The sequence below is a fragment of the Girardinichthys multiradiatus genome, chromosome 17 (assembly GCF_021462225.1).
Source record: "Girardinichthys multiradiatus isolate DD_20200921_A chromosome 17, DD_fGirMul_XY1, whole genome shotgun sequence".
NCBI lineage: Eukaryota > Metazoa > Chordata > Actinopteri > Cyprinodontiformes > Goodeidae > Girardinichthys > Girardinichthys multiradiatus.
In genome coordinates this window covers 3,755,081-3,781,178 of record NC_061809.1, presented here as the reverse complement: position 1 = coordinate 3,781,178, position 26,098 = coordinate 3,755,081, and the positions used below count along the sequence as shown (strand labels likewise).

The window sequence follows — 26,098 nt, the reverse complement described above, 5'->3', positions numbered from 1 at the left end:
TTAATCCTGTTGGATGTGGTTCGTCCTTCTTGGTGGTATGCTGACATTACCCTGGATACCGTGGCTCTTGATACATCACAAAGACTTGCTGTCTTGGTCACAGATGCGCCAGCAAGATGTGCACCAACAATTTGTCCTCTTTTGAACTCTGGTATGTCACCCATAATGTTGTGTGCATTTCAATATTTTGAGCAAAACTGTGCTCTTACCCTGCTAATTGAACCTTCACACTCTGCTCTTACTGGTGCAATGTGCAATCAATGAAGACTGGCTACCAGGCTGGTCCAATTTAGCCATGAAACCTCCCACACTAAAATGACACGTGTTTCAGTTTCCTTGTCCAACCCTTGTATACCTACATACATACATACACAAAATCACACAAACATAAAGACATAAGCAAATAAGGAAACTCTGAATCCCATTACTATTGACAGCAATGCAGTGCATACACATCAGCAAAGAAAGGAACATGCTATGCCCCCTAAAAAAAATAAATAAAAATTATGTCCAACCTTACGATCCAAAAAGTAAGCCATTTTTCCTCATTGCCATCTAGCATCCCTTTTAATAACACAGATGAGAGCAGAATCAATCCATCTAAGCAAGATGTTTTTTTGAGCAAACTTCTTGAAAGAGTCCCTTTTAATATGATGATGTGTCAAGCCAAGAAGCAGAACCTGAGGATCAGCATTGAGTTAAGTTTACTAACAATCTTTCCTCAGTACTCCTCAACAAGAGTGCACGTCCACATACAGTGCCTATAGCTTCCCACCTCTACATGACATTTGGAACACTTTTCCAATAAACTTGAGTTTATCCTGTGTCTGAGCTGTGGTGTCATCAGCAAGCGATGATTAAAGGTTTTTCTGCAGCACTAGAGGCCTTTATTTTTTCATTTTTTTCCCACAGTAAGTAGACAGGAAATGGTGGATAGAGTGGGTGAAGGGTGTGCGGAAAACATCGCGGGGGCGGGGATTAGATCCTGCAACAGCCTGCATCAAGGACTAAGGCCTCCATACATGGGTTGCACACTTAAACCCCTGCACCACCAGCACTGCGCCCCAGTGATGTAATATTCTAAACTCAGTTTCTCGTGTTCTGTTACATATGGAGATCTCTCTGGTGAACCGCCATATGTCTAACCATGCTGATTCATATAATGTGAGATTGAAATCAGCATTCAATTTGCATTGTAGGTACTCTAAGCCCACATTAACTAATAAAATTGAGCTCAGCATATCCTCGACCAAGAAGCGCTTTCCTGCCCCTACTAAGAAGTAATCGTTCTATCTGTGAAGTCTCACAATCAAAGTAATATGTGCCCTGATTCTGGATGAAGCTACAAATTTGCAGGTATCTGAAGAAATGACTGCTGGGCAGATCATATTTCTGTCGGATTTGTTCAAATGTAAGCATCCCTCCTTTATGAAATAAATGACCCAGAGTTAAGATCCCCCTCTCCTTCCACATCCTAAACCCCATGTCTGAGTGAGCTGGGGCAAAATCCATGTTATTGTGTATTAGGGCTAGCGAGGACAATGTTTTAGAACTACCCTCTAACTTTCTTATTACTTGCCGGGCTTGCAAATTTGTTGTAATTAGGATGCTATTGTCTCCAGCACTTGTAATAGTCTTTGGGTCCAAGGCAAATAAAAGACTTGAGAGATCACAGCCTGCATTCATCGATTCCTGATCTAGCCACACTAATTCTGGATAATTGTTAGTTAGAAAGCTGAAAAACACAGACAAGTGTAAAATAAGACACAAGGTGAACCAAGTAAGTTTGACTTGCAAGGGTGAGACAGTCCTCTGCCAGAGCAGCGACTTCCTTCTCACAAAGAGAAAATCCTTGCACCAGCCTTTTATTTACAACTCACATTCCTACAAGCAAAACGCTGGAATTAGTTCAGCCAATTCTTACAGAGACTTCAACCTAAAAGTGTAGTCATTCCCATATATGGTATAAGCTTGTCATGTCCAGAGAGTGATCCACTCCAGACCACATACCTTAACCTTCCACAAACATTTTTTCACACATAAAAGCAATAATTGGAATTAGAAATCATCTTAACCATTGTAGAACTTCAGACATAAACATGATTTAAACTAAACAATGATAATTGATATACATTTTTCCAACAATTATTATTCATGCACTCAGCTATGTATTGCAACTGTGCAGCTATCTGATATTGTCAGGATTTGAGGGTGTTTGGGTTTTTGTTTTGAGTTTTTTCTCTGATTCTGATTATGTTCTCCAAGTTGCATTTTGGATTTCGCTTTTGATTATTATGGTTTCCAGGTGGTGCTTCAGTTCTTTTCAGGCTTAGTTTCTTATGATTCTTGTATCCTGTTCATGGTGCATTTTAGTTTATGTTCTGTTATGTCTATAATATGTGTCTGAGGTTTGATTGTGTCCTTATTTAGTTCCAGCCATGTTTTATGTTCATACCTGTAATCAGCTTCATTTGGTCCACCTGCACCATGCCAATCAGGCTCCCTGCCTCTCCTTTGCCATACCCATATATACACAGAAATCTGTATGATTCGATTGAATTGATTTTGTAAAGTGCCCTGAGATGACATGTGTTGTGAATTGGCGCTATATAAATAAAACTGAACTGAATTGAACTGAACTGAATGGAATTGAATTGAATTGAACCACTCTGCCTACCCGTCTGCATTCTGGGGTCCAAAAGCCATCACCTTCATGACAGATATAGCCTAACATTTAGGACAGCTAAATCTCCCTGCTCGACAGGCATTTGTAACTTCAACATTTTTAGGTTCTCAGGTTCCTTTAGTTCATGTTTATTCTTGATTCTTATGTTTTATTTATCTTAGTTTATAGTTTTGTTTTAGGTCTGCTCGGTGTCTTGTTAATTACTTGTATTAGGTTCACCTGTTCCCTCTGCCTTCCTGCCTCCTTGCCTCACCTGTCCTTAGTTCCTTTGATTACCTGCCTTTGTTCTCTCTCTGCATATTAGTTGGTTTGTTTCATTATGTTTTGTGGGTTCCTTGCGTTACAACTCGACCCTCTACCCTCGTCCCTGCCATGAGTCTCCATGTTCCTGCAGTGTCTGTGATGTCGTATGCAAACTCCATGCAGAAAGACCCCCAGCCAGGAGTCAAACCCAGGACTTTCTTGCTGCAAGGCAATAGTGCTACCAACTGGGCCCCTGTGCAGCCCGTGCAGTGAAACAGCTATTAAAGGTTTTTTATTCCAATGACTGTCAGCAGAGATTGCATGACAATCTATTATGTATTCAGTAACCCTTCTCCTCCATTGCTTTAGGAAAAGCAAGCCTCTGGCAAAACAAGATTAAAGACACAGGTAAGTTCATTGATCTGTTACACCCATTGCTAAGGACTGACAATGCTTTTCTTCAGCTGTAACTTTCTAATTAAGATTAATTCTAAAACTTTTTTTTTTTTTTTACCATTTTCATTCTCTAAATGATCCTGCAAAAAAATCTGTCTGCATAATGCAAACCTTTGTGAAATACTTCTAAAATCATTTGAAATAAACTGTTACCTAAATAAAATACAGTTTAAATATGACCTGCATCCGAGCAGCAGCAGTCCCAGGCTGCCAGACATGGGGGCCGGGGCCTCCAACGGGGTCTTTGGAGACCCCCAGGCCATTCCAACACTTCCAGTCCCCACCAAACCGTTACAGGGGACCACGCCATATGCCCCGAGCACATCAATCCCGATTTTCCTACACCTGTTCCCTGGCCTCACTGCATATCACACTGTCATCTGCAAACAATGTAGTATGCCATGTTTATATTCAGTGTCGGATATGGCCATCTCTTTGTGTACTGTGTACTGTTAGCACGTTGTGATATATTAAACAGGTCGAGTTATATGTGCCTTGTTATCATGTACAGTCTGGTAGCTTTAGGCTAAAAGTCACAAGGTCAGTGATGACATGCAGCCCCAACCATGACCTGCTTTAAACCTCTCCAAAACATTCCCCCTGACCTCTCTACTGTGTTATATTACACAAAAGTGGACTCTATTTACTAATTGTGTGACTTTTATTTAAGGGTATCAGAATAAAAGGGCACAGCACAATATTTATTTGGAAAATATTTGAAAACCATGTTTAATTTTCCTTCCACTCCACAAATATTGTTTTAAAGCTTGATTTTTAATGAAATCTCACACACCATGCATTGCTACAATCAGTATGTATTAAAATAAAATCAGTCTAATAATTCACTTTTTCCATCTCAAATCTTGATAATTCATGTAATTATGAGACAGGGATTAGGTACTGGTAGTTTGTAGTAAACATGATTTATCTTAAGCCAAAACATAATTTTAAACTTGAGTTCTACTCTAAAAACAGTCACAGAAGCTTGTGGGCTTTTTATGATTTAATCAAACTTCTAACACGTATGTTAAATGTCAAATCCTATTTACAAAAGATACAATAAAATATTTGCAAAAAATGTGAAGGGTGCACCCACTTATGTGACATACTCTATTTATATTTATATATAACTAGAAGAAGGTGCTCTGGTACGATGCAAAGTGCTACGTGTGGTGGAAAACACTGCACACATCTCCTTGAAAACACCATTTCCACTGTGAAACACAGTGGTGGCAGCATCATGCTGTGGGAGTATTTTTCTTTAGCAGAAACCAGAAAGCTGGTCAGAGTTAATAGGAAGATAGATGGAGCTGAATACAGGATAGTCTTGAAAGAAAACCTGTTAGAGGCTGCAGAAGATTTCAGTCCAGAGCTAAATCCAACTGAGAATCTGTGCCAAGACTCTCCTTAAGCTGTTTTACAAAGAAGAATGGGCAAAACTATTAGTCTGCACATAAGCAAAGGTGGTAGAGACAGACCCAAAAAGTATTGCCACACAATGCTTAGTTAAAATAAAAAATTTAAACCATCTATCATTTTCTTTTCTTGGCACAATAATGCAGTAGATTGTTTTGGTCTGTTACAAATAGCAAAATCCCAATAAAATACATAAAAATTTGTCTGGAGTGTGACAAACTGAATAAGGTCAATGGATATAAATACTTTCAGGGTGACGGTGGTGACAGCGGTAGGGGTTTGTCCTGTAACCGGTGGGTTGCTGGTTTGAACCCCTGCTCTGTCTGTCTCAGTCGTTGTGTCCTGGGGCAAGACATTCACCCACCTTGTCTGCTGACGGTCAGAGGGCCAGGTGGCACCAATTGTATGGCAGCCTCGCTTCTGTCAGTCTGCCCCAGGGCAGCTGTGGCTACAATGTAGTTTACCACTGTCAGTGTATGAATGGGTGAATGACTGATTGTAGTGTGAAGCACTGGGGGTCTCTGGGGACTTGATAAAGTGCTATACAAGTGCAGGCTATTTTCATGAGGTATGTATGGCTTTCTAAAGGCAAAATAACAACCTTTTTTTATGAGAGATATTTCTTTGTGACCAGATGAAATAATTAATTTAAAGAAAGAGTACTCCTGGGGCGTGGCACTCATGGTGTAGGGTCAAAAGCACGCGACCATATACAGAGGCTACAGTCCTCGAATGGCAGCTGTCCCAGGTTCAAGTCCTGGACCTGGCAATTTACTGAATGTCTCCCCCTCTCTCTACCCCTCTTTCCTGTCTACCTACTGTCAAAAATGGAAAAAAAAGGCCACTAGTGCTGAAAAAATATCTTTAAAAAAAGAGTACTCCAGCAAAGATCTGTGCTAGATGGAGCCTGATTTGATTCACAAACAATGTGAGATAACTGTTTGCTCTGTGAACTCAGACAATTTAATGTGATTGCCTACATGAAGGCGATCAGTTTTCACATAATGTAGGTCACCCAATGCTCACATGGTAGAGCACATTCCTGCAGACTGTCACTGACAGGTTATGTAATGGCTACTTTGTCTGCAGGTCAAAGTCTAAATTCAGTTAAATTGAGATAAGGCTCAAATAGACTTCTCTGATTTCTTGCTCTGTTAGACATTTGAAAGTATTCCAATATTTGACCTAAAATAGCACTATGAAAAAAATTGTTAATGTGTCAGGCATAATTTAAAGTCCATTTAAAGAAAACTGTTTTGGTTACTTACAAATTGTATGACCCTGCATTATCTTGTTTAGTGATTGTAAAATTGTAGATGAGCAATATCTAGCAAAATAAGCCAAAATGCAGAAGGATGATGTGAAAACTGTTTACTTTATAGCTCAAATTCTACCTTTATTTAACATTATCAGCAAATGCTTAGGGATGTTGTGTTCTGTTTGGTTTTATGCACCTGTTACATCATCATGGAGGAATTTTGGTCTACTTATCTTTACAAGGTTGTCTCATATTTGAGAGATTTGTGTCAGTGCAACCACTGCATAAACCAGGTCTAGACTTTACCCAGAGCACTGCAACTCCTTGAGTCCTTTCTTGTTCAGCAACTGCCAGATGACAAGTTTATCGCTCAAATGTTGCTCTTTTAAGTTTCGGGAGACAAAAAGGAGACAAATGTGAGATCTCATTTCAGTCTCACATTTGGTTTCAGTTTAATCTCAAATGTGTCTCATATGCTTCTCCTAAAATTCACTAGGAGAAATAGATGATACATAAGATTAGGTAGCAGGAGCCATACTTGAGACTTAAGGGAGATATCGTGGAAACACACATGATATCTCCCAACAAAATCAGTTTTTTTTTACCAAAAACTGATTTTGGTATGTTTTTGCCTTTTGTTATGGTAAAAGAGGCAAACTTGGTAGCATTTTTGCAAATCCTCTATTCAAAACCTTATAACGTCTTTGCGGCCCTCTGGAATTTTTTCATGATGGCTTTTTTGATATAATTTTGTCCATCTAGTCTATTCATTCAGCGTACCACAGTGCATGAATATGCTGCAAGGACAGGAAAACAAAACCAACAACTGGCCTTAGATAACAGCAATTTGTTTTTTACCACAATTGCTACCGTGAGATTTAGAGGTTTGCATTATTCAGTATACAGTTTATAATTTAAAGTTGTACCTGAAGTTGCTAGGCACTTTTAAAACTACCATCTTTGTTATCTTTGGCTGAGCTTCATAAGTCAATATCTTCTTCGGCGGGTATCGTAATACATATCAAACAACATAATACTTTTTAAAGTGGTTGAAACCGCATTTTATTTATAGTGTTATATCATACGGACACTTGTCAATATGTAATAACAATTCAATAATGCAGATAAAGCAATGTGGTCATTATCTAATACCACCAGATGAGTTGGAGAAACACCAGTGCAGGAAAGCTATATCCCTGATTTGAGTAAGGTCCACTGGTTTGGTAACATTTTTTACAAAGACTGGATGGAGAAGAACATAAGGTCTATTTGTACATTTAATGGATGCTAATGGCTATATGTTAAACTATGAACAATTGTGTATGAAGTAGAAATTCGTATCCCCCTAAAGTTAAATTTACCAGATCAAAAATTCAATAACTACACAATTCGAAGCAGTCTAAACAAAACTTTAATTTGACAACAAATCTATTGAAAAGTTAAGAATTGTATTTGAAATTAACAATACAACCAAAAGCTAAAGAAACAGCTTCAATATTGACTTCAACCTGAAAAGACTCCCAATAAGAAGCAATATGGTGATTAGAGAAGTTTATTGATTAAAGTTAATATCTTTGGCGCTCGGTCCCCGGAGGAAGACAAGAATGCTGAGAATGACATAAGCATGAATTAACGTCTTAAGCTTAGAATTAGATAAGTTTTCCCCCTTGGGATCCGATACAGGTGGTGGAATGAAGGCCTAAGAAGATAAGGGAGCCGGGAGGAGTATGGAAGGAAGATGGTGGAGGTGGGGCGGAGGAGGGTCGAAGCTCAGTTGAAGAGCAGGGAATCCATGACTGGAGGTCCTTAAAAGCGAAGCCTTGGAGGATGATTAATTGAAGACACATGCGGATCTGACACTGATTGGATGGAGGAGAGACGCATAGTGGAGTCATAGGATGGCCGTGGGAGTGGAGGTGAGTCTTTCAGTTTGAATTTTCGTCAAAACTCCATAACAACAGACCATGAATGCAAAAACACCAAAATAATTTGGAATAACTGTATAATTGTATTTCCAGAATCTATATCTAAATATATGATGACATTTGGAGTATTATTGAAGGACAAAAAAAATTTAACTCTGTTGTAAATCTAATCTCAAACGTTTTTTTTTATAAATAAACAACACTATGGCTATCCCCAGTCTTTAACATTTTTTCCTTACTGGAATGCAAATTTACATCACAACCCTCTCCCCTATCTGTTTCCACTTTACCTTGTGAAATACTCCTTTTCTTTTGTCATTGCAATTCTACATTTCAATGAAATTTGTCCTCTGTGTTTAATCCATCCCTTAGTGAGCAGTGGGCAGCTGTGCAGTTCCCAGGGAGCATTTTGGGGCTAAGGATCTTACTTAGGGACCTAAACTTGGGTTTGAACTGTGTACTTCCAGCCTTCTCAGAAGGCAAACACACTGCTCTAACCACTAGACCACCACTTGATCCAGCCATCATCTCATAAAGACAGGTTAATATCATATTGAGACCATATTCAAAATGTATTTAGTGGTATCATAAGCACCATTCATTTATTTATTCAATTTAATGCTTTAGACAGCAAAGTCATATCATTATGATCACTCTGCCTGTTTTACATTTATTGTCCACTTGATGGCACAGTAGAGCAAATGAAGCATCATGATGCTTCAGCTCCTTAGTTGAGCAATTGGATGGAAAGCTTCAGCACTTCATGAGACTTCATCTTGCCATCACTAGAAGCAGCATACAAGGGCCATGATCTGTTCTTGTTGTTGGTCTTCTTCTTCTTCTGGAGTTTGTTGGAGATTGTCAAGAAACTGACGGTGTGCATTACCACCACCAACTGGTATGGAGTGTGAATCAGGACAAGCATGCTCGAAAATCATATCTGACCAAAAGCTTGGCGGATACTCCCAGCTTTATGTGGAGAGGCTTTCACATGTAAAGGAAGTTGCTATGAGCCATACAAATGCAAATCAAGTAGTCACTGCTGGTCTTGGTGTCTACCTCATGCTTACATTTTAACAGTGATTTCTTGATGCAAATGACAACAAAAGTACATTCAACCAATTGTTAATTCCCAAGAAATAATTCTGATTCACATTGCATTTTAATGTACTGTAAAATTAAGGCAATGCTTAAAATTTAATGACATGTTGTATGGGAAGGTTATCGGTCACTCAGTTCACAGTTATCCAAAATAGGTTAAAATCATGGGCCTTCAATGCTCCTTGGACAAAGACATACAACAACTAACAGTTTTTACAATGAGATATTTGCAGGTAAATCAGGGTGTATTATTAACGTAAATCTTCCACAAATGTCAAGGTATACTGCCCCATTCATCTACAGGGGTTGGACAATGAAACTGAAACACCTCTCATTTTAGTGTGGGAGGTTTCATGGCTGAATTGGACCATCCTGGTAGCCAGTCTTCATTGATTGCACATTGCACCAGTAAGAGCAGAGTGTGTCCAACAGGATTAACTGTGGACGCAAGAGGAAGCTGTCTGAAAGGGATGTTCGGGTGCTAACCCGGATTGTATCCAAAAAACATAAAACCACGGCTGCCCAAATCACGGCAAAATTAAATGTGCACCTCAACTCTCCTGTTTCCACCAGAACTGTCCGTCGGGAGCTCCACAGGGTCAATATACACGGCCGGGCTGCTATAGCCAAACCTTTGGGCACTCATGCCAATGCCAAATGTTGGTTTCAATGGTGCAAGGAGCGCATATCTTGGGCTGTGGACAATGTGAAACATGTATTGTTCTCTGATGAGTCCACCTTTATTGTTTTCCCCACATATGGGAGAGTTACGGTGTGGAGAAGCCCCAAAGAAGCGTACCACCCAGACTGTTACATGCCCAGAGTGAAGCATGGGGGTGGATCAGTGATGGTTTGGGCTGCCATATCATGGCATTCCCTTGGCCCAATACTTGTGCTAGATGGGTGCTTCACTGCCAAGGACTACCAAACCATTCTTGAGGACCATGTGCATCCAATAGTTCAAACATTGTATCCTGAAGGCGGTGCTGTGTATCAGGATGATAATGCACCAATACACACAGCAAGACTGGTGAACGATTGGTTTGATGAACATGAAAGTGAAGTTGAACATCTCCCATGGCCTGCACAGTCACCAGATCTAAATATTATTGAGCCACTTTGGGGTGTTTTGGAGGAGCGAGTCAGGAAACGTTTTCCTCCACCAGTATCACGTAGTGACCTGGCCACTATCCTGCAAGAAGAATGGCTTAAAATCCCTCTGACCACTGTGCAGGACTTGTATATGTCATTTCCAAGACAAATTGACGATGTACTGGCCGCAAAAGGAGGCCCTACACCATACTAATAAATTATTGTGGTCTAAAACCAGGTGTTTCAGTTTCATTGTCCAACCCCTGTATATACAATTGATATTATAGAAATAAACTGAATTGAACTCACAAAACATTATCTAACACTGACTCTTAAAGGAACGACTCTCAACCAGTTTCTAACTTTTAGCTCTTTTAATCTTAATTAAGGCAGAGGAATGATTACAGAGATCAGCGCTGAGGCTCCCGTCTTGGACCGTCGCCGTCTGTTAGAGGATGACGAAGAGCCTCAATAGAGGGTCACATATAGTTTTTATATCTGGCACTCCAATGCAATGGATGTGCCTTCTCTCAGTGATTATCAGTAGACTATGTGTCATCATTGTGGTGTCCATCTGTTAGGTTGTGTAGTAGCGAGTGTACATCCTTAATCTAAGTGTGCTGTGGCTTTCTAATCAAACCAGTTATACCAGCTGCTCCACCATCAACCCCAGTGCCCCATCCTCAGATCATTCATGACAACCCATGGGCCATTTATCCTTGTAATGTGTGTCGATGAGCATTCTTATCCTATTCTAACAAAAGGGAAACATTAGAACTTATTCTTTATATCACTATGATATAAATGGGAAAAAACAGCTATGAGTCATATTAATAAAGGTTATTCCTAACAATCTCAACCACTCTGCAGAGTGGCATAACAACAGTTACTTTTTCTACTGTCTTGCTTAAATGGAGAGTGGCTTTGTTTACCACACGTCTTCCAACAATATGTTCAATTGGGAGAAATGATGCTGGGTATGAGGTGTCTGTTCTCTGCAAGCTCCAAACTTCTCCTGGCTTTCCATAAAAATGTCTGTCTGGGTGGGAATTAAGCCAGGTAACTTGTGCAATGACATGCTTAAATGTAGTACATTTTGACACAATATTGACAACTATGAACTGCTTTATAAGTACTGGCTGTGGTTCGGCTAAAAGGTCAAGGACGGGTTCCTCAAAACTGTTAACAAAGATATATACTGACCTTTCTGCTCTGGATCCATCTATGGAGCAAGTTACATTCTGATATTTTACCCTTGTGCTTGTCATGTCAAAGCAGTCAATGTCAGTGATGCAATTTACAGGCTACATCTGATGATACATTGTCAAAATTGCACGTCTGACAAGCTCATCCGTGATTGGAGACAGAGGCACCACTGTACAGTTTTATTGTTGTTGTTCAGACATTATCTACCTGAAAGAAGGACTGATCAAACTACACTTCCTAGCATTAATTGCAGTTTCTGATTCTGTTGACTGTCACAGACCGAGGTCACAAACCTCCCTCGGGAGGTGTTCCATGCACGTCCCACCGGGAGAAGGCCCAGGGGACGGCCCAGGACACGCTGGAGGGACTATGTCTCTCGGCTGGCCTGGGAACACCTTGGGCTCCCCCCGGAGGAGGTGTCTGGGGAGAGGGACGTCTGGGCGTCTCTACTGAGTCTGCTGCTCCCCGTGACCTGATCCCGGATGAAGCTGAAGACAATAACAAGTTTTCCATGTCAAACCTGCTACTGATCTTCTCTTTACTCGAAGCTTTAAAAGCATCTATTGATTCCTCTGCAACATATTCTGGTACTGATGAAGATTCACTCATCTCAATATGCCAAATCCATAGAGTGGCTCCAGGTGCAGGGCAGTCCAACCCATGTCCTGACTGATTTAGCTAATAATTATTTATGCACTAAGGGCACTCACACAGAGCATTGAACTTTCACCCCCAGTGAAGAAAATGAAACACCATAGCACACAGAATGTTGTACAATCTTCATCCAAATATACACACTATTTAAAACAGGGATAGATCATAAACTATATATCTATTTCATAGTTGTGTCAGGACTTGGTGTTACAAAATGTGCTTCATTTCTTCATGTTCAAATGCTTGTAAATATTATGCATAAACATATCTGCCAAAGTGACAGCAATTTAAATTCCTTTCTCATTCTCCCAATGGAAATTGCACTGACTACGTCTACTGCGGGTAATCAGCAAAACGGTTTATTTATTTGAGTTTATAACAACCCACACTGAACACCTGCTGATTCAAAGTGTGGCTTCTGGAACTCCATTATCTCCGTAGATTCTTATTGTTGAACAAAGGTACTTGAATACCATGAATGATGCCCAGTAATCTGTGTTACGGGTGACACCGGACAAATACACACTCTACTGTTTCCTGTGAGTTTCAGCAGGCATTGTGACAGGCTATGTTAAACCCATCATTTGTATTCTAAATAGTGTATGCTGTATTTCCAGTAAAATGTCTGTCCTGCTGTCTAAATTGTTACGTTTTAAACTCAGTAATGAGCTTGAATCTGAACAGATTATTGTTTTTAATGGGTTTTATGTTCTCCACCCACTGTACTGCTAATAGTAGGCCTATTGCTAACATTCTCCTATATACAGGTCCTTCTCAAAATATTAGCATATTGTGATAAAGTGCATTATTTTCCATAATGTCATGATGAAAATTTAACATTCATATATTTTAGATTCATTGCACACTAACTGAAATATTTCAGGTCTTTTATTGTCTTAATACGGATGATTTTGGCATACAGCTCATGAAAACCCAAAATTCCTATCTCACAAAATTAGCATATCATTAAAAGGGTCTCTAAACGACCTATGTACCTAATCATCTGAATCAACGAGTTAACTCTAAACACCTGCAAAAGATTCCTGAGGCCTTTAAAACTCCCAGCCTGGTTCATCACTCAAAACCCCAATCATGGGTAAGACTGCCGACCTGACTGCTGTCCAGAAGGCCACTATTGACACCCTCAAGCAAGAGGGTAAGACACAGAAAGAAATTTCTGAACGAATAGGCTGTTCCCGGAGTGCTGTATCAAGGCACCTCAGTGGGAAGTCTGTGGGAAGGAAAAAGTGTGGCAGAAAACGCTGCACAACGAGAAGAGGTGACTGGACCCTGAGGAAGATTGTGGAGAAGGGCCGATTCCAGACCTTGGGGGATCTGCGGAAGCAGTGGACTGAGTCTGGAGTAGAAACATTCAGAGCCACCGTGCACAGGCGTGTGCAGGAAATGGGCTACAGGTGCCGCATTCCCCAGGCCTGGGCTACAGAGAAGCAGCACTGGACTGTTGCTCAGTGGTCCAAAGTACTTTTTTTGGATGAAAGCAAATTCTGCATGTCATTCGGAAATCAAGGTGCCTGGAGGAAGACTGGGGAGAAGGAAATGCCAAAATGCCAGACGTCCAGTGTCAAGTACCCACAGTCAGTGATGGTCTGGGGTGAAGTGTCAGCTGCTGGTGTTGGTCCACTGTGTTTTATCAAGGGCAGGGTCAATGCAGCTAGCTATCAGGAGATTTTGGAGCACTTCATGCTTCCATCTGCTGAAAAGCTTTATGGAGATGAAGATTTCATTTTTCAGCACGACCTGGCACCTGCTCACAGTGCCAAAACCACTGGTAAATGGTTTACTGACCATGGTATCACTGTGCTCAATTGGCCTGCCAACTCTCCTGACCTGAACCCCATAGAGAATCTGTGGAATATTGTGAAGAGAACGTTGAGAGACTCAAGACCCAACACTCTGGATGAGCTAAAGGCCGCTATCGAAGCATCCTGGGCCTCCATAAGACCTCAGCAGTGCCACAGGCTGATTGCCTCCATGCCACGCCGCATTGAAGCAGTCATTTCTGGAAAAGGATTCCCGACCAAGTATTGAGTGCATAACTGTACATGATTATTTGAAGGTTGACGTTTTTTGTATTAAAAACACTTTTCTTTTATTGGTCGGATGAAATATGCTAATTTTGTGAGATAGGAATTTTGGGTTTTCATGAGCTGTATGCCAAAATCATCCGTATTAAGACAATAAAAGACCTGAAATATTTCAGTTAGTGTGCAATGAATCTAAAATATATGAATGTTAAATTTTCATCATGACATTATGCAAAATAATGAACTTCATCACAATATGTTAATATTTTGAGAAGGACCTGTATACTGATAAACCGTTTGATTCGTTTTCCTACTTTTATTTGAAATGTCGGTACTATAAATGCTATTCCTATTTTGTCATTTGTTTTTGATGTATCTGTATAAATTATTATTACCTTGTAAATGTAATCTGTAATTTACTGTTAATCGTGTTCTCCTTAAATCTAACGGTATTTCTCCCATGTCTACTTCAAATGCTGTTGGAATATTGGTTAACTTTGAGCTGTTAACGTGACTGCCAGCGGTCGGACATCCTGTTCAGCCCCCTCCTCCGGAGCCCGGCCCCGGCCACATCCTCCTCCTTCTTATTTCTCTTCCTGCTTTCTGGTCGTTCAGCCTCACCTTAGCTGGCCGTATCATCGCTCCTCCAGACACCACACGGTCTCTGATATAAGGTTTTTCTTCAGATCTGTGAGTGTTTAGAATGTTTCTTTTTTTAATTTGTAGTTTTAAGGATGTTTATCCTTACTGTTGGCGTTTTATTCGGTGCGTGGTCCGCGGCTCAGTCCTGCGTGCTGAAGGCAGCAGCAGCAATGGATGCTCACAGTAAATGACAGAAATATGGAGAGGGCACAGCTAAGGAGCTTTTATAGTCATCTTCGCTAGTCTTGGGCATGTTTACGAGGCGCTACCTTATCATGATATTTTGAAACAACAGAAACAGAATTGCTTTACTTTGTAACAAATTAACGCGGAAGTATTTTTTATTAGTTTTTATTTATCATACAACTTACTTAGTTTTAAATGTATTAAAATGAAGATTACGCCGTTCTGAACTAGAAATAAAAACACTGCAGCCTACTAAAACAAGCATTGTTTGTTTGTTTGGAGCCTCCATCTTGTCACAAACCTCCTCAGCGTGTCTCCGCTCAGGATGAAGGTCGACGGAAAGACTCAGGCCCAGCGTCCCCCGCTATGCCTACAGCACCGGGCAGCAGAGCCAGAATGTCTGCCTGCCTTAAAAAAGTCCCAAGTGTCCAGCAGGCTGCTGGCACTCACATAGACAGTTTTAAAGCAACAAGAGTGATGGGCTGCTTATGTAAAATAAACCCGAGATTAAAGGAGGCCTTTGTGTCCTGCAAGCTATTGTCAGTCACATATGCAGCTGGACAGCAGGGAGCAGACAGGAGTGACCTTTTCTGGATATGGACCCTGCGCCTTAGGGCCTATTTCCACTGTTCATTTGACCTTGACATGTCAGGCATGTTAGCTAGCTGAGCTAACGACAATGGGCCTTCTGATGTGCATCAGTTTCCCAACTCAGTGTGAAACTGAAGAAGTCCTATAGATATAAATCAGTTTATTTTTCTTTTACCTCATGCCCCCAGCATGGGTTTTATGAAAAGTTAGTTCAAAACTACAACTCTTTTCCCTCCGTCATACCATTGCTGTTCTTTACTCCGTCTCATGCAATGCCAGAGAAGTGGCAGCAGTGACTGGAGTTTTCTCCAGTTATATGGAGCAAAGGTCAAAACTGGGGACACACTAAACAACCAACTAAAGCCAATCTAGCGCTTTGAACTCTGGCGAGGGAAACGGTTTGATGAAACAAACGTACCAGTTGTTGGGGTTAACAGAATTCAGACCAGTTCTATTTCTCTTCTGCTCTCCTCCATCAAAAAATGAAATTTAAAATATTTCAGGTTTATCTCACAAGTTAATATATTTTGGATAGTGTGAACTGTATTTTTTGTTGTACTCATGGTGAGAGTTGGAACATTTATTTGAGGTTCTGAGGTCGTTTGTTTGGTTAAGAATGACTTTCAATGTTGGCTGGAATATAAAGATATTATTTCTATGTAAACAGACAACAATATAATGTTTAGACTTTATCTCACACAAATAAACAGTAAGGTTTTATGATGAATATTTTATGTGATAAATATTTCATTTGGAAATGTCAATTTTCAATCATTTAGCCATCTGTTTTTTTTTTTTTATCACTACTTGACTGTAGTTGGATGAAAGTTATTATTTTTCCTAGTGCTGCTGTGCATTTGTGTTTGTAATGTTATATAGTTATAAATAGGTTTTTAAAAATGCGGGTCGATGATTCAATCATACTTCCCAACTGTGTCCAGATACGGCTAAAGAAAATTCATACAAGTTTGTTTGACTGCCACTCGGGTCAGGTTGGTTTCCTGCACATACTAACAGATTTTTGTGGGGACTCGCCCTGCCGACTGACCACAACTAGTGTAGACTAATGCAGACATTATATTAACTGTGTTTTTTTACTAAAGTAATGAAGACATCTGAACCCAGGCTGATACTGGATGACCTTTCACCTTTATTGCAAAACCTGTTGATCCATGTTGAAACAAAAGTGTACGAGCAGTTCTAGCTGTGCAATGTACCTCAGAATATTGCCTAAGAAATTCTTTAGTGCTACAGTAATGACAAAGCCACATTAGTCATTAGCTTATTGATAGCGTTTACATTTTCTCTTTTAGAGAAGGACACATTTTGTAAGTTGGCATTGCTAACTGCATTGAAAAATAATTTAAAGAGAGTTACAGAGGAAGCAGAATGTTAAGCTTTCACTAATGATGCAGGTCTATGTTAAGTTTTAGTTGAGATTTGACTTTTTGTTCCTGTGGCAACACAAAGGACTAATAGGAACGTATAGGAATAAGAACAACAGCTACTACTCTGCTCACACTATGGTTGCATCATATAGCTTTGGATTGGGATCCTGTGGGTAAAATAGACATAGGGTCCCAAGATTGTTGGAAGGATTGGAAGTACAGCCAATGTGGGTAATAAAATCTGGAAAAAAATAAATTGCATAATTGAATAATACAAGCCATAAATTGAACAACTTTAAATAAATGAAAAAGATAAATGGCAACTTAAATCTCTTTATACAGGTCCTTCTCAAAATATTAGCATATTGTGATAAAGTTAATTATTTTCCATAATGTAATGATGAAAATTTAACATTCATATATTTTAGATTCATTGCACACTAACTGAAATATTTCAGGTCTTTTATTGTCTTAATACGGATGATTTTGGCATACAGCTCATGAAAACCCAAAATTCCTATCCCACAAAATTAGCATATTTCATCCAACCAATAAAAGAAAAGTGTTTTTAATACAAAAAACGTCAACCTTCAAATAATCATGTACAGTTATGCACTCAATACTTGGTCAGGAATCCTTTTGCAGAAATGACTGCTTCAATGCGGCGTGGCATGGAGGCAATCAGCCTGTGGCACTGCTGAGGTCTTATGGAGGCCCAGGATGCTTCGATAGCGGCCTTTAGCTCATACAGAGTGTTGGGTCTTGAGTCTCTCAACGTTCTCTTCACAATATCCCACAGATTCTCTATGGGGTTCAGGTCAGGAGAGTTGGCAGGCCAATTGAGCACAGTGATACCATGGTCAGTAAACCATTTACCAGTGGTTTTGGCACTGTGAGCAGGTGCCAGGTCGTGCTGAAAAATGAAATCTTTATCTCCATAAAGCTTTTCAGCAGATGGAAGCATGAAGTGCTCCAAAATCTCCTGATAGCTAGCTGCATTGACCCTGCCCTTAATAAAACACAGTGGACCAACACCAGCAGCTGACACGGCACCCCAGACCATCACTGACTGTGGGTACTTGACACTGGACTTCTGGCATTTTGGCATTTCCTTCTCCCCAGTCTTCCTCCAGACTCTGGCACCTTGATTTCCGAATGACATGCAGAATTTGCTTTCATCCGAAAAAAGTACTTTGGACCACTGAGCAACAGTCCAGTGCTGCTTCTCTGTAGCCCAGGTCAGGCGCTTCTGCCACTGTTTCTGGTTCAAAAGTGGCTTGACCTGGGGAATGCGGCACCTGTAGCCCATTTCCTGCACACGCCTGTGCACGGTGGCTCTGGATGTTTCTACTCCAGACTCAGTCCACTGCTTCCGCAGGTCCCCCAAGGTCTGGAATCGGCCCTTCTCCACAATCTTCCTCAGGGTCCGGTCACCTCTTCTCGTTGTGCAGCGTTCTCTGCCACACTTTTTCCTTCCCACAGACTTCCCACTGAGGTGCCTTGATACAGCACTCTGGGAACAGCCTATTCGTTCAGAAATTTCTTTCTGTGTCTTACCCTCTTGCTTGAGGGTGTCAATAGTGGCCTTCTGGACAGCAGTCAGGTCGGCAGTCTTACCCATGATTGGGGTTTTGAGTGATGAACCAGGCTGGGAGTTTTAAAGGCCTCGGGAATCTTTTGCAGGTGTTTAGAGTTAACTCGTTGATTCAGATGATTAGGTTCATAGCTCGTTTAGAGACCCTTTTAATGATATGCTAATTTTGTGAGATAGGAATTTTGGGTTTTCATGAGCTGTATGCCAAAATCATCCGTATTAAGACAATAAAAGACCTGAAATATTTCAGTTAGTGTGCAATGAATCTAAAATATATGAATGTTAAATTTTCATCATTACATTATGGAAAATAATGAACTTTATCACAATATGTTAATATTTTGAGAAGGACCTGTACAATAAAATATGCCCAGTTTCATCCAACGATGCTAACCAAATCATTCAGAGCAGTGATGCACTGCTGATGCAGAATCGCTCCTCCCAGCATGCTGAATGCTTGTAGTGGCTCAAGTTTGAATAGTTCAGTAGGTAATTATTTGACCACTTGGTTATACCATTCAGACTGCCATCATCGAATGTGCAGCTGGTTAAGCAACAGAGGTTCGTGGCAGCATTTGTGTACTCCATCCTAATGCACCTAAACACCCTTCATCCCAACACACAAACACTATACAAGATTAACACAGATCAGAAGCATGACACATGCAAGACACATTAATAGATATGGCACAATTTGTGGCAGAATACAGTCAATCTGTGTAATGGGAAAAGGAGAACAATAAATGACCTGAACCTGTATAGCACTTTATCAAGTCCCCAGAGACCCCCAGCGCTTCACACTACAATCAGTCATTCACCCATTCATACACACAGCCACACACCGACAGTGGTAAACTACATTGTAGCCACAACTGCCCTGGGGCAGACTGACAGAGGTGAGGCTGTCATATACAGGCGCCATCGAGCCCTCTGACCACCATTAGCAGGCAAGAAGGGTGAAGTGTCTTGCCCAAGGACACAACGACTGAGACAGACAGAGCGGGGGTTCAAGCCGGCAACCCACCAGTTACAGGACGAACCTCTACCACTGTCACCACCGTCGCCCCATAACAGTGCATTATGGATGAAAGGAAGTGTTGGTTTGTGACAACAGGTTTTCTTAGTAAAAGTTGACTCATTTGCCTTGTGATCCATCTGTGTGTCCCTGCAGCAGCAATCATGTCCTCAGTCCTGCAGAAGTTAATTACCCCCCTGGCCAGCTCCTCCGCTGAGCCTCCCAGGAACAAGGTGACCGTGGTTGGTGTGGGCCAGGTCGGCATGGCGTGTGCTGTTAGCATCCTGCTGCGGGTAAGACTCTGTTCCAGCATGTGAACAAGAAGGTACTGATGTTTGAACTAATTTCTTTTGTCTTACTGTGGTCAGGACCTGTGTGATGAGCTTGCTCTGGTGGATGTGATGGAGGACCGTCTCAAAGGAGAGATGATGGACCTGCAGCACGGCCTGCTTTTCCTAAAAACTTCCAAGGTGGTTGCTGATAAAGGTGAGAGGCTTCACTGCACTCACACTCGTGCCCACTTTACTCTGGATGTGATCCACCAATAGGTGTTGTTTGTGTCTTTCATCCATCAGACTACGCCGTGACTGCAAACTCGCGTCTTGTGGTACTGACGGCCGGCGTTCGACAACAGGAGGGCGAGAGCCGCCTCAACCTGGTCCAAAGGAACGTCAATGTATACAAGTCCATTGTCCCACAGATCGTAAAGTACAGCCCCAACTGTTCAATCCTGGTAGTGTCCAACCCTGGTGAGAACAACATTTTCTACTCAGAACATAACGTTTCCATGTATCCCGGACATTATTAATTCTGTCCTTTTCATTTTTCTGTCCGATTCTATTAAATCAGTTGATGTGCTCACCTATGTGACCTGGAAGCTGAGTGGTCTGCCAAAGCACCGTGTCATTGGTAGCGGCACCAACCTTGATTCTGCTCGCTTCCGTTACATGATGGCCGAACGCCTTGGCATCCATGCCAGTTCCTTCAATGGCTGGGTGCTGGGTGAGCACGGAGACACCAGCGGTAAGTGTAGTTCTGCTGAAGCTTCTCTCAGGAAACTGAAGCAATACTAACCTGATGTGGTACAATTGCAGTTCCTGTGTGGAGCGGCGCAAACGTTGCAGGAGTTAACCTGCAGAAACTGAACCCTGAGATTGGCACTGATGCAGATAAGGAGCAGTGGAAGGCCACACACAAGGCTGTGGTGGACAGGTTAGTCTAAGCTGGTGCTTCACTTTGATCATTGTGGTTAAATTCCTGTCAGCTGGGAACTTCTTTTGCTTGCAGGATAATTCCATAACTAGGATCACGAACAGTGACTTAATGTGCCAACGTGGAAATGGCTCACTGCTGCACTAATTACTGATAAGAGTCCTAGGAGAACAAACCTTGTGACACTGGTACTGTTGGTGCAAGAATCATTCACTGTGGGATCAAGATCTGCAATATCGTACAGTGATTCAAAGCCTCCCAGCAGCATTTAAACCTCATTTTGAGTAAAATTGAGTCCCTATGGAAATATACTAAACTCGAGGTTCACAAACTACATCTGAGGAGCTTAATATCTTCTCTAAATAATAAGATAAAAGTTGCCTGGTCTAACTATTTTTACCAGTTGATTGCAACAAATAAGAAAAACCCCCAAAAAACCAGAAAATTGACACAATTAATTCTGTTGTCTACTGCTGTCCTGGTTTCCCCTGTGCTCTGAAAAGCTGACTGCAATGAGTTTTACGCCTTTTATTGAATAAATCAGGGACATAAAAGGCAAACGTCCCCCATCTTCTTGCTGCAGTCTGTATCATGTTGAGCCCACTTTCCATATTTGTTCTTCATTCAAACCTGTATTACAGGAGGATATCTCAGCATTGATGTCCAAAAGGAAACCACCATCTTGCACATCTGATGTCCTCCGCACCAGGCTCTTCATGAATGTTTTTGACTCAATTGGACCTTGGGCAACTATGTCTAACCTGTTCCTGTGATATGTTGTGTTCCCCAGTTCCTTTTAAATATACTGTTGTGTAATCAAACTTAAAAAAATTAGGCTTTGACCCATTAGAGCCAAAGAACTTAAGGCCTCTATCCAAGATCCTGTTCCTGGCCAAGATATTAAAAAAGGTGTTGCCTAAACAGCTTGCATCTAGAGACTCACAACATCTGACACTTTTCGCTCTGGCTTTCGGAAACGCCACTCCAGCGAAACAGCACAAATAATGCAGTGGTTGAGTGAAAACTGTCCACAGTTAAGCTCAAAAAAACTGAGACCCTCATTATTGCCCCATATAGTGCTGTCTCTGGCATCTTACAGCACATAGGCAGCCTTACCCAGACATCAAAGCCTAGCCTGAGAAGTCCAGGAGTAATGTTTGATGAAGGTATGTACCTAGAACATCAACCAAAAATACTACTAAAGAAGTGTTTATTCTAGCTGCACAGCATCTCCAAACTGAGAACAATTGTCTCGAAAAACAAGCTCAAGATGTTCATTTATGCTTTTGTTTCATCACGTTTAGACTTTAACAGTCTGGTCACCTGTCTAAACAAGAAAGGGTTGCCACAGCTGGAACAAAACTCTGCTGCGTGGATCCTTACGCACACTAACAAATGAGCCCACATTATCCTCGTCCTAAAATGGACTGAACTTGTTCTGTTGGATCTTAGTGCTGCATTTGATGCAGTCAATCACAATATCCTCTTAGAAAGGCTGGAGCGTGCTGTAAAGAACAGCGCTAGGTTGGTTAAAATTAAAATTAGTCTGACAGATTCCACTTTGTTCATGTAAATCATAAATCTTTAGACTCCAGGGTTAATTGTGGAGTACCACAGGGTTCAGTGCTTGGGCCAATTCTCTTTACTATATACAGGTCCTTCTCAAAATATTAGCATATTGTAATAAAGTTCATTATTTTCCATAATGTCATGATGAAAATTTAACATTCATGTATTTTAGATTCATTGCACACTAACTGAAATATTTCAGGTCTTTTATTGTCTTAATACGGATGATTTTGGCATACAGCTCATGAAAACCCCAAATTCCTATCTCACATAATTAGCATATTTCATCCGACCAATAAAAGAAAAGTGTTTTTAATACAAAAAACATCAACCTTCAAATAATCATGTACAATTATGCACTCAATACTTGGTCGGGAATCCTTTTGCAGAAATGACTGCTTCAATGCGGCGTGGCATGGAGGCAATCAGCCTGTGGCACTGCTGAGGTCTTATGGAGGCCCAGGATGCTTCGATAGCGGCCTTTAGCTCATCCAGAGTGTTGGGTCTTGAGTCTCTCAACGTTCTCTTCACAATATCCCACAGATTCTCTATGGGGTTCAGGTCAGGAGAGTTGGCAGGCCAATTGAGCACAGTGATACCATGGTCAGTAAACCATTCACCAGTGGTTTTGGCACTGTGAGCAGGTGCCAGGTCGTGCTGAAAAATGAAATCTTTGGGTTTTCATGAGCTGTATGCCAAAATCATCCGTATTAAGACAATAAAAGACCTGAAATATTTCAGTTAGTGTTCAATGAATCTAAAATATATGAATGTTAAATTTTCCTCATGACATTATGGAAAATGAACTTTATCACAATATGCTAAAATTTTGAGAAGGACCTGTATATGCTTCCAAAAGGTAAAATTATCAGGCAGTATGAGAAATTTCTGCTGTCATACTTATGATACTCCATTTTATTTATCCACAGATCCTGATGAATCCAATTGGTTAGACTACATGAAGATCTTGTAGAGATAAAATCCTGGATGACTTAAAATTTTGGGCATCTAAATTCAGACAAGACAATGGTCTTGGACCAGAGTCTTTGAAAAACAAACTGTTTATTCTATCAATCGATGTGAAAAGCATGAAAGCTGGTTGTGAATTGGTGGTATATAAATAAACCGAACTGAATTGAAACTGAATAGATCCTCCGAGCAGAATCTATTATTGGTCCCTTGCACTTGTGTTAGGACCCACGGAGACAGATTCTTCCCAGCTGCTGGACCAAGACCTGTGGTATGAACTACCACTTTACTTGTGATCACTGGACTCTGTTGATGCATTAAAAAGCAACAACTTTTTTTTTAAACGAGCATTTTATGTTCACCGGTCCCAGGGTAGCTATGGCCGAGAGTATGTTGTTATAGTGTATTTTTTATGTCCATGTAAATGTATTTAATGATGTCTTCTTACTGTGAAACATTTTGCTTGCTGTCTGAGAAAGGTGCTAAATAAATCAAACTTAGTGTGATTTCAACACACACACACAGATACTCTATCATTAAAGACTGATATTAACCCAGGACCACGTTGTGTTCCAGTGCATATGAGGTGATCAAGCTGAAGGGTTACACCAACTGGGCCATTGGCTTTAGCGTGGCTGACCTGACTGAGAGCATTGTGAAGAACCTGAGCCGTGTCCACCCAGTCTCCACCATGGTTAAGGTTAGCTATGCACTCAAACACTGCAATTAGAAGACCCAAAAAGGTACCCAGTTTAACCCTGAGCTTTGGGTCCTCAAAAATAGTACAGATTTGTCTGTGAATTAGAGTATCATCAAAATGTTAATTACTGGAATTCAATTTAAGTCAAATTCTTAAATATGTACATTTATTCCACTCACTGTGATATATTTCAAATTTTGAATTTGTTAACTGGTGATTTTGGCTTACAGCCAATGAAAGACCAAAATTCAGTTGTAAGGATGTTATTGAAAATAGTGGAAGGAAAAAGTATAGTAGAAAAGCATGGAGCACAAGCAACAGGAATAACTACAGTCTTGAAAGGGTTGTGGGCAAACTCCTTGTCAAGAGTATGCGGGAGATTTGTGTGGACTGTAGCTGGAACCAGAACTTCAAGAGCCACCACAGACGTATCCAGGCCATGAACTCCTTTTCAGCAAAGGCTGAACAGGAGACTATATCAGAAGAGTCTTAATGGGATTTCGATTTTTGTAAGCCAGAATCAGCTAAACTGTCTCTGTGGAATAAATCAATATAATACAAGTTAGACTTTTTGAATTGAGCAATTTGAAATAAATTAACTTTTCAATGATGTTCTAACTTACTGAGATGCCGCTATAGTAGGTTGACATTTTTGCTCAGACAAATGTCAGTAGTTTAGGGCATGGCTGCCTCTGGGTGTTATTAGAAATATTTTCGTTCTTGTTGTATTTCAGGACATGTATGGTATTGGTGAGGATGTCTTCCTGTCTCTGCCCTGCGTCCTGAACGGCAGCGGCGTTGGCAGCGTGGTTAACATGACCCTGACAGATGGAGAAGTGGCCCAGCTGAGGAAGAGCGCTGACACTCTGTGGGGCATCCAGAAGGACCTGAAGGACCTGTGAACAAATCTACCCCACAGCGTAGAGGACCCCGTCGTCTCGCCACACTCTTTTTCTATTGTCCTGTTTTCAGACTTTAATGCTCTTACTGTAGGAAGCTCTGAGTGTCTTTTAGGGCTGTGATTGTTGAATTTCTGCCACTGTCTAGCAGAGCTGCTTTCTTTTAAAGCCTGTTTTCTGTCGATCACATTCATTCTAAAATCCACTGGCATGATTCCTAAAGTAAGATGTTTGTTCCCAAACAGCTCGTTGGGTGTTCCTCCTGTGTTTGTATTGGAACATATGAGGATTCATAAATGTGGTTTTGAAGATCAAACACCTTCGCAATGCTCTTTGTTGCTTCTACTGATTTCACTTAGCTCCTTTAGCTGCAGGGATTTTCCTATAGAGAGCTCCCTTGAAAGACCCTATACTCGAAACAGTAGGTGTTCCTCAGACCTCATACTCAACTGTAAGTTCACAGTGAACAGTCCTGTGGGAATGTTGTTAAAGTAAGTGGAAATTGTTTGCTGGAAATGACATTTTAACATCTGTGTTCAGTGTTCTGTAATCGGATGTGTTGGGATAATAAATTTGTTCACAAAGGGCACTGGGTCTTCTGTTTTTCTATGGGGGGGGTTTAAAAGGCAGGCCACTTATATGTAAAGGGCCTAATGTGCTACAAGCCATTAAATTATCAATAGAAGTGAAAATACATTTAACTTGAGCATAATTATTTTAACCAGTTACCAAACAGGAAACTAATATGGAAGTAATTCAAAATTTGGGAATTCAGAAATGGCTTCTTAGCTTTCCTTGTCACAAGGTCATTCACCAGAAAGTTTCTTCTCACTCTAGATCAGGGCTAGTGCCTGAACATTTGTAATATATACCTAGTTGAACAAATCATGTGTGATCTGAAAGTTTCAGGATGCTAGCACTAGATGCTCTCTCACCCACCTGCTGAGAATTTTGAGGAAGCTCTGCGCTGGTTGGAACACATCTTCAGCACGCCTCTCAGAGATAGGCAGTCCTGCAGTTTGCTGGACACTGGATGTTTTGAAGCGTCTTCTCTGCCACTGAACCTTCCAGCTTAAAGTTTTTGATGATCCAAAATTAATTTCTTTTAGCTTTAGCATTCTTTGCTTAAGTTTTGTACTTGTGATGCAAAGTCGATGTTAAGCAGTGGTGGCTTCTTGCTGTTCTTTAAAGTTAACCATTGCTAACACAAAAAGACAATTGTCCCCTGAGGTTCCTGCTCTGGGAGCAAGC

At 40.8% G+C, this 26,098-nt stretch overlaps 1 protein-coding gene across 1 annotated transcript; it reads left to right on the top strand.

Moving 5' to 3' along the window:
• The first annotated feature begins 14,615 nt into the window (after window positions 1-14,615).
• On the top strand, window positions 14,616-25,436 carry ldhba (lactate dehydrogenase Ba). The gene is made up of 8 exons (XM_047389584.1): window positions 14,616-14,772; window positions 19,655-19,791; window positions 19,867-19,984; window positions 20,074-20,247; window positions 20,348-20,521; window positions 20,593-20,710; window positions 23,825-23,948; window positions 24,683-25,436. The coding sequence occupies exons 2-8, from the start codon at window positions 19,663-19,665 to the stop codon at window positions 24,848-24,850; spliced, it is 1,005 nt and encodes a 334-aa protein (XP_047245540.1). The 5' UTR covers window positions 14,616-14,772; window positions 19,655-19,662; the 3' UTR covers window positions 24,851-25,436.
• Window positions 25,437-26,098: the final 662 nt, after the last annotated feature.